We start from the raw sequence: 9827 nt of genomic DNA, 5'->3' as shown, positions 1-9827 counted from the left end.
AAGGCAAAATGACGAATTTCCGATTTATTATTATTATCATTGGTAAAATTACGAATATCGATACGCGTGTATATAGAAACGAGGGGACTCGAGTCGTTGTTATTGTTGGGGAAAATTTGATTGGAAACTCCCGCGTCGGGGTGATAAGTAATGCAACGCTCTCGGACGCGCGGCGGAATCGACTAATCAGCACGCAACGCAACTCGATTTCCCTTTCCTCGCATGCATGTGTTATTGCCCTGCTGCCACTGCTCTCTTCGCCATTCGCCGCGTTCGGGCCTTTTATCTCTCTCTCTCTCTCGGCAAATTAAAGTAAATCAATAAATAACGAGACTCGGTGCCCAGCGGCACCTGCGGCCTTTCTTATACTTCACTGCCGCTGCTGCTGCTGCTGCACTGGCGCCAAACTACAAATGTATTATATTTATACGCGCGCGCTCTTAAGGTGATGAACATTTTTTCCTCGCGTTTGCTCCTTTTTTCTCTCTCTCACTCGCTCTTTTACGACTTCGGAGCGAAGCTAACGTTCGTTTGGGAGCCGGGGGAGAGCCAGAGCCAGAGAGCTTCGTTTCGAGGAGAGCGAGAGAGACGGGCAAGATAAATAGTATATAGCTGAAATATACTCTCGGGGTAAAAGGAGGAAAAAAGAAGTAAAAAAACTATGTACGGTAATTTTGGCACGCGCTTGTATGCACACGGAGCTTGATCGGTCGAATCGCGGCGAAGGGCGCATAAAAAATTATCGTCGTTTATTACGATTGGCAGAGATATGTTCTCTGACCCCGAGATCAGCAGACACATACGCGGCCGAGTGAGCTGCGCGCGTTTTGTTTCCCACCAAAAGACAGCAGCAGCAGCAGTAGCAATTTGATATAAAGCGCTCTGATAAGTCTGGGAAAAGTATAAAGAACACAACTGAGTAGATGAAAAAATACGATAACTCGGCGCGCGAGTCCATAAGTTTATATAATGCAGCACTGCTGACTGCAGTCCCAAAAGCAATGATACGCAGTTTGTCTGGTCTCGCGCGCGCGTTGGATCTGATATAAACAACGCGTATACGGCGAGAGACGGCGATGCAACTTGTGCAGCATCATTTCGGAGCTGCTGCTGCTGCTGCTGCTGCTCGAGATAAGAGAGGTAGTAAGGAGTGCGAGGCCCGAATGACTCGCGCGAGCTGCCCATGACGAGGAGCCGTGTGCGCAATGTTATAATAAATATAATAATGGCGAGAAGATGCGGTCGGCGATTTCGGACCACGACAGGCGCCGTCTTGGCTTCTTATATTATTATGCGATGTACCACATAATGTACGGTCACACGCTCGACACGCGGGTGATGTATACATTTTTTGCACCTCTGCTTCATGTAGGCAGGGCTCGTCGTAATGTCAGGCAGCTGCGTTTCTTTCCATGAAAAATCGTTTCCAATTTTGAGGTTACATAAGAAGAGCCTCTCCGCGTTTACCTGTGTAAATGTGCATTAGCTGTCTCCTCGCTGATTCCATTGGATATATACTGGCAGTAGCAGCGGCATTAAAAGAGAGCTTTTCCTCGCTGCGAGGCGTTTCGACGTTTCGACGTCTCAATTTCCTGCGACATAAACCATTACACACACATATACCATAACGATATAATACACGCACGCAGTGGAGCAGTTTTGTCGTGCCTCGCGGGCAGCGCGCTCGCGGCCTCTGATATACTTACATTACATTACTGCATATAGGCCTGCAGCGCATAGATGCGCGCGACCGACTCTATATATACATCGTATGGTGCCTGCATAACTGCTTATACGTGTGCATTGCACGCCTTTAAGTATAACTACTATACGACGTATGGTAGTCTCACGGAATGACACATATCCGACTGTAATTTCTTATTCCATTTTGCTTTTCTCTCTGCAGTCGTGCTTCTCGGCGTAATGTGCTGCCCTGTGTGTGCGTTGCGTTGTTAGTTCGATGCACTCGTTTGATTTTTGTCACGAGCTGCTGCTTTTGGCCGCTTCCCCCTGTAAGCAAGAACATAATGAGTATCGGAGCAGTGATTTCGTTGGAAAAACATCAAAAGCGTATCGTGCAATAATAATGTTAATAATATGTACGATGTTTGTGTGTACGCGCGAAAGAACGACGACGACGATACCGCGTATACACAAATGCGTGCGTATAATCAACGAGAGTTTCGAAGTGTAGGAAAATAAAAATATTTTTACCGCGAGAGCTCTTTTTATCGGTGACTGCTGCCGCCCAGCCGAGATTCGTTTCTGCTTCTTTTTTTTTTGTAAATTCGAACGCGCGGAGCATCGAACTGCCGCGGACAGTATCTTATACGTTAAACGCAGTATTGACCGATAGGTCGTCGTTGCGAATCTTATTTAGGAGTCATTGCCGTAATGCACAAACACACACACACATTCGATTGACGAACTGTTACACGTGAACAGTTGTTGCATGCACTGTGCGATGTATCCGCGAATCGCAAAGTTCGATACGTAACGGCCGCAACGTATCGCGTCGTATATCGAGCAAAAGCTTCCATCGTGTACTCGATTACGAACACGCGTATATGCTCGTTTTTTCTTACATTCAGGCCAAAAAAGAATCGAATTCTCACTTAAATGATTATCGTTTCGCGAAGTCATTGGATCACTGCACTCCGAGAATCGTTATTTGTTCTCGCGGGGCGCGAGAGAAATGAGATGAAGAGTTCCGATCGTCGTCGTCGCCTTCGTATCTTCCCAAGCACGATGATGAATAATGCGAAACTGCCGAGTGCTGAGACAAACAGCGATGCATGTAATGCCCGCGTGAAATAAAACGTACTTATCACGCGTGAAAATACAAGAAAGAGCCGGAGTAAATAAGTCGATGTTGTGTTATGCGCGACTGCGAAGGGCATCGCTGAGGTTATGGCACGCCGTGCGGCGCGGGCCAATGTATCCTGCGGGATGCCGCCGTTGCTGCAACTGTATTTTCGAATGTTCGAATTCGAACGATAACGAACGTCGCGAAGCACCCATCGCCGTTGCACAGAACGTTAGGCAATATTGAAGCAATCAATCGCGCGATTAGTTTTAACGAAAAAAAGTGTATATCGAACAAAAAAAAACAGCCGACTTGTTTGCGCCGAAAAATCTGTTTTCTGGGTATTTCGCCCAGGAGTGGATGAATCTGGATATTGTTTGTGCTCGTCGTGAATCAAAAGAAAAAAAGAAAGATTGATACGCAACCGTCGCGCACAATCGAATCGCATTTTATAATATTATGCGCGTTGCGCAAAAACGTTCCGAAATATCAATTCGAGAGATAAAACGCGAGCGTCCGCGCGCTGTATTGGTAATAAAAGCTGCAGCCGCGGCGGATTATCGCAGCATTCGGAACAGCTCGGAGAGGGAAAGAAAATGAGCAAACACATATATATAAATGTATTAAAACGTAAGTAACGTATAGGAAAAAAGAGCAGCAGTAACGGCCAGCACTCGGACACGTCGCGAAATGATTGATGCACCATCGCCGAGTTACGCCGAGGAGAGAATACATGTCGAGGTTCTCTCTCTCTCTCTCTCGCGCGTAGATATACCCATTTACGAGGAAAGCCGTCCTCACGGTGTACAGCAACAACGACAAAATAATAATCACGCGACGGTATAACACCGAGACTGCATATACGTACCTGTAAATGCGATGCGATACGTGTATAGGCAAGAAGGAGAGAAAAAGTCACGCGTAAGCAGCGTTTTGCGATCGAGTAATAAATTCTTCATCGCTCTGACAATTGCACATTGATCTTTCTCAGTCACTCATATACGTGTGTGCGTGAGTTTGCCCGCTGGTATACGATATTATTATATATAGAATCTCGAAATCGCACAGGCTCGCGGTAACAACCTAATTAAAAACACTCACCAACGGCGCGACGGCGTCCAAGGGAACGGATCGAGTATAAAAGCGCGAAGAAAAAAAAAGCATAGCCCGCAGAGAGCACTGCAGCAACGGCAGCTCGTCCGCCGCGCTATTTTTCTCGTATAATACGTGTGCACACACACATACTGACCAGCAGCGAGCTCGATGGCGATAATGGCAGTAAAAAACTTGACATAATGGATCATCGATAATAAATTATTCGATTAAGACACGAACGCGAGCACACGCATGCTCGTGTGTATGTGTGGCAACTGGCGAGTACGGCACGGTTTCGTCCAACGTCTCTCTCTCTCTCTCGCGCTGCTCTATATCGAACATCGATTCGAATTAACTCGAATATGCGGTTATTAGTTATTCGCGCGGGACCGTCACCACCCGACTCGACTCGCCTTCGTTTCTCGTCGAACGCAGGCGGAAAATGTGAACGCGACTCCGCGGGGTTTGTCCACTCGTCGAGCAACGGTCAATTTCAAAATAATTAAAAAATTCGAAACTCACGTGAGATAAAGTCGTGATGCAGGGAGGCAATTCGATACGAGACTATCAACGGATCATTACATTTCGTGGACGGCGAGTAAGCACGTTACAATTTTGAATTACCTATTATAACATATAGAATGCAGTTGAAAATTTGAAAATCGAAACAGTATAGCAAGTGGCAAAACACAGCTCCACGGTAACGGTGCACATATTCCAACTGCTCGCGAGCTAGTATGCAGCAACGACAAAGCAAGGACACTGTCGCGACCTCCATTATTGTTAATCGCTCAGCAACAGTGTATACAATACAATAAATAATACTCGACAGTCGCAGCAGCTCCTCTCGGTGCATCTCGTGTTCTGTAAGTACTGTTCCATACAATGCAGCACGCAATATATGTATTTGATTTTCATACACGCTATGTGAGCTTCGTAAACGAGTATTTAAAATGAGTATAAATAAATAAAACACGTAATTCTGTTTCGCCGTGAAAACGGCTGCTATGCAGCGTTGGAGGCGAATATAATAGCAATAGAAGCCATATTATATCCTTATAATCTTTACCTCGGCAGCTTGAGCGATTATCGCCGAGTGTCGAGCAGCGTGAGACAATTTTTTTTTGCAATCTCGACTCGCTGCTTATGCGACTCGTTTGCTTTATTTCTCGTCGTCGCGACGTGCATCCGAGGCACACCGTGTAGTGAGAGTTGAAAACGAATAGCCAAAGTGCTGAGTCGCGGCACAGTATAAGTTGCGCCATCAGAGAGTAAACCGAGTACACTTTGGGGATGATTTAGGTTTTGCGTCCGTTAAACGAATAAAGCGACTTTTAGAAGCCAAGGATCGTTTTGTAAATTATAGGTAGGATCAAACTATACTGACTCTGATAGGACGTTTTTTTTAATCAATCTTTTATTTTCTCCAATGCGACATTTTTCGTAAATGAATACAAAATAGTCATCGTATTTTTGTTTTAAATTTTTTGTATACATCATTTGCAAGCCAGAGTTCGAAACACTTCTCGAACGCAAAAGAGTGTAATTACACACACACATACACACACACTTCTGTAAAAAGAATCCAATCAGGATAATCCATAAAGTGTATAAAATGTAGAAGAACAGAATTGATGATGATTGTGGAGACTCTGACTTTAGCAACAATATTCGATACAATTAATTAATTTTTTATTCGATTTACTCATTTTTTTTGGCAATGAAATTTTTTGAATTTATTATTATATTACAAATAAATATATGTATTAAAAATTATATTATATTTACAAATGAACTATATGTAAGATAAAAATTTCTATAAATTTATTTTAAATTACATGATTTGGAAAATTCACTTGGTAAGGAATCAGTCTCACCATCTTTTATATGAAGTTTTTCGATATTTGGCAAATTCTCCATTTCAGGTAGATCTTGGCTGACTTCATGAGTTGTGTGTGCATTACTTATTGGGATAAATTTATCACATAGATCTTGTGGAACTAATTTTGGAATATCCTTAAAATCTTTAAGGTATTCATCTAACATGCATTCCTGATCCATCCGTGGCAATGAGCTAGAAGAAGAAGTCATAGGCGTCATATTCCTACAATCCTCCTCCTTCATTTGGTGCCTTTTCCATGCCCTGGCTGCTAACTCTACTCTTCTGATAGTTTTTGGATCCCATCCGTCTTGGATTCTGCTACTCGAACGTTCACTAAGGCCCTCGAATCTTGAATCTTTCTGAAACTGAAAAAATCAATGAATATTTAAAAATAGGCAATGTAGCTTTTAATAAATGGTATAGTTGAATAAATAGATGTAGGTCACTACAGGTGTTCCAAGGCAAAAAATAATCCATGCCCTGATGATTCCCTAAAGTGGTCGACTTCAGAGTCCCTTCAACTTGGGTTCTATGATATTTAACGATGAAACTTTTATTTTGAAATATCTCTTAACAAGTCATTTGCAACTCTAAAGAAGTAATTAAACCTAGGTTTAATGTGTTTAGAGCTGTGAGAATCAAATTTTTTGTTAAACTTTTATTGGTTTGCTCCAGACCAATTAAAAATCAATAATTTAAGTAAAAGTCCAAAAATAAAACAAACAAAGATAATTACTAAAATTTATAAGGGAACTGAATAAAACCTTACTTATAAGTTATAACACTCTATATGTTAATTAAAAGTAAAAACAAAAACTAAATATGAAACTCAACATTGTGAATGATTGATCGATTGAAAGTCATTAGCAGTGGTCAAGTGTCAGATCTGGTTTTACTCATTTAAATTAAACTTGATTACCTGATAGATTTTAGTGGAACCATTTCATTCATATAATTATCAAAGTAAATCTTTAATTGCAATTGGTCTAAGTCATTTAAAGTGTAAACCATAATCTTAACATAAACTGTCAGTGGTCTGCAAATGCATACAGCTGAGACACAATTAATCATTTAGAGAACTTTCTATATCAATATGAATTGTAAAAACACAATCGTAAATACTCATGATAGTAATTTTTCATCATGTATAGCAGATATTTGCCATGTGATAATTCAACTCATCACATTGGTTTCATATCTTACACAAGCCATGTATTATTTACATTTCAATGTAAACATACATCTAGTTCTAGTATTTCAAATACCACCTTTGCAACATTAGATGCCAGTTCATTTTACATCTAAATTGAAATATCGGTTCACAAAGTTTATCACTCAGCTGTAATAGCAATGTTATAATTTAAGTAACTTGAGTATGTGCAAGTGTGATAGTTTTACTTAAACATGCCACACAATGTAAATCATTCTTATGTTTGTGTGTATTTTGTGTTTTAACCTTTTCAATTCATTCATGTGCAGAGTGTTTAATTTTTATTTTTTCATATTATACCAATTGATATTAGTGCTCTGAGCATTTGGAGCTAAGATTACGAATGACCTATATACAATTCAAGATTTACTTTTACAATTACATGACTGGAGTGACAACAATTATGTCCACTAAAATCGATCAAGTAATCAAGTTAAATGTACTATTTGATTTAATTTTTATAGATTGATTTTGTTAGTTTGCAACGCTTGCTATGGAAGGCATAAAAAAGTACTTGCACAAAAGGAGGCAGATGAGTACTCAATACTCATCATCCTTTTTTATCGGCGTTAAACGACTTGTGTTTACCTTGCATTCGTTCGTTTTGCTTGCATCGTCCTCATCATAATTAGGCATCTTGAATTATTGATGTAGAACTTAACAATTTGAGGCGCTATTTAAATCAGCACTACGTATGAATCACAAAATACAACTTCTTCGATGCATTAACTGAAGCTCTGTATTTAGCACGCTCTTCACCAATACACAACACAGTGATATATAATTGTTTATAAATATAGTTTTGAAATCTTAGCTAAGAATGAGCTGGTTTCAGCTGGGTATTTCGGCTGGAGGAACACGTATGTACGTGGACTATAATGTTGCCCATTGGAACACGAATTTGGACGGTAACTCCATATGCAACTAGCGCCGCCGACGTCAAAGTTACGCCGCTGGTCCCCGCAGAGTGATTTTTTACAATTCAAAATTGTAACAATAAATACATAATACCTAATTGAATAATTTGTTTTCTTTTCCTTTAAATTATGAGAAATGATATCAATAAGTATTTCATTTTAAAAATCATGATAATTTATTTTTTAAATAATATATATCAATTGCTAAACTACTAATAGATTAATAATTAAATTACAATTATTTCGTATTGAAAAACTTATTGATATTTCTTCTCATGATTTATAGAAAAGGAAAAAAAATTATTTTATTGAAATTTTTACATATTTACTAGCTACCAAATTATTCACGCTAGAATATTTATTCTAAACCTGCGATCAAAAAATGTATGTTTCCAATATTTTGCTTCCGATTAAACTCTCAATTCTCATAGGCAGTACACGTCGGTTTGTGTGTTATTTTTTTTTAACATTTCTTTTCATAATCGATTTTATTTTTTCAAAAAAAGTTTTTTTTCAATATTATTTTTACTTTTTTTTTACTTTGACGAACAGGTGCTACTACACCTTTTGACACATAGACACGTACTTTTGCGTTCGAGAAGTGTCTCGGGCTCGATCCTGCAAATTATGTACATAAAATAAAATTACGATTACCATCTCCACGGTCGTCTTGTACGCGTGTCTATGGGAAATGTCGTTTTACAAATATCATCGGTCATTTTTGCAGCGGTCGTTCAGAGAGCTAGTCTCAATCGTCAAGAATGAAGCCGCGATCCGAAGAAGAAGAAGAAAAAAGTTAACCAAGTGAGTAAAAATTCTCATCGCAGTCGGTATACCTATAATATACAAAACGATCCATTAACGACTTTTAGAAGTCGTTTTGTTCCGTAGTCGTTTTCTAATACAGGTGCTCGGTCGATACCTATTCATGTATTGGAATTAAACTTAGACCGACTGCGTGGGTTGCGCGAGTATAGCGTGCGCGCGACGTGTTTTCAGTCGTCATCTTTCACTCTCTCTTCTACTCCTACTCCATATATTAAGTATTACTAGTTAGGCTACTAGATGGAGAACGAGAAAAAAAAGACGCACCGCGTAGCATTATTCGGCGGTGTATTCGGAAATGCGTAAAAACTGTCTTTTCTCGCTTCTCAACGCGTGTGCAAATATATTTGCCAGATGGGGCACGACGCGCGCTCCGCGATATGCGGGCGCATACAGGCTAGCTCCTTTTTTTCTTTACATGTTCCTCTATACATACGCACAGGTTTTGTTTTATTACGCGTTGGCTCGTGTCGCAAAACAGGTGTAGACTTCCTCGCCTCGCTCTCTACGTTCGTAATATGCATAATATATATTAATCGCTAAAAAAGATGTGTGTGTGTATAGTAGAAGGAGAAGCTCGAGCAGAGATATCGTCGCGCAGATGTCTCGATGACTCGTCGTTGTCGTCGTTGGTCAGCTCGTCGCGAGCTATATACGTGAAAGAAATCGGAAGCTTTTGCCTCTTTGTCTGACACTTTTATGCACGCATGCGATAGACATGGACGTGTAAAAGTATATACTTAATATTATCGTGACTGCGTAGACGTGCGTATTTGCACATCGTTGCAAAACATAATCGTGCCGAGTAATCAGGCGCTGCGTTTCGAGGCATTAGCGCACGCACGCGAGTACACGCATGTATGTACCATACATGTATACACATAGCGTGTGTCGTAATTCTCTCGAGTCAAATTTTGGGGCAAAATGAAGTAAACGCGGTAGTATAGCAAGAAAGTTAAGGGGCGAGGGAAAAGACGACGCCAGCATAATATCATGTCCATAGGACTGCGTCGACAGGTATTAATCGCAGCTGTCTTCGCGCACGCGTGTGTGCCTTATATTCGTCCTCGCGAGCCAGTCGGTATATAAGCA

General features: G+C 40.5%; 1 protein-coding gene across 1 annotated transcript; it reads right to left on the bottom strand.

The window, feature by feature from the left end:
* Window positions 1-5725: 5725 nt before the first annotated feature.
* Window positions 5726-7833, bottom strand: LOC106659756. Its single transcript, XM_014382435.2, has 2 exons — window positions 7582-7833; window positions 5726-6148 (listed from the first exon to the last, which is right to left on the bottom strand). The coding sequence occupies exons 1-2, from the start codon at window positions 7627-7629 to the stop codon at window positions 5726-5728; spliced, it is 471 nt and encodes a 156-aa protein (XP_014237921.1). The 5' UTR covers window positions 7630-7833.
* Window positions 7834-9827: the final 1994 nt, after the last annotated feature.

Source organism: Trichogramma pretiosum, unplaced genomic scaffold (assembly GCF_000599845.2).
Source record: "Trichogramma pretiosum strain Unisexual culture from Peru unplaced genomic scaffold, Tpre_2.0 scaffold21, whole genome shotgun sequence".
NCBI classification, from domain to species: domain Eukaryota; kingdom Metazoa; phylum Arthropoda; class Insecta; order Hymenoptera; family Trichogrammatidae; genus Trichogramma; species Trichogramma pretiosum.
This window is presented reverse-complemented; position numbering and strand designations above follow the sequence as displayed.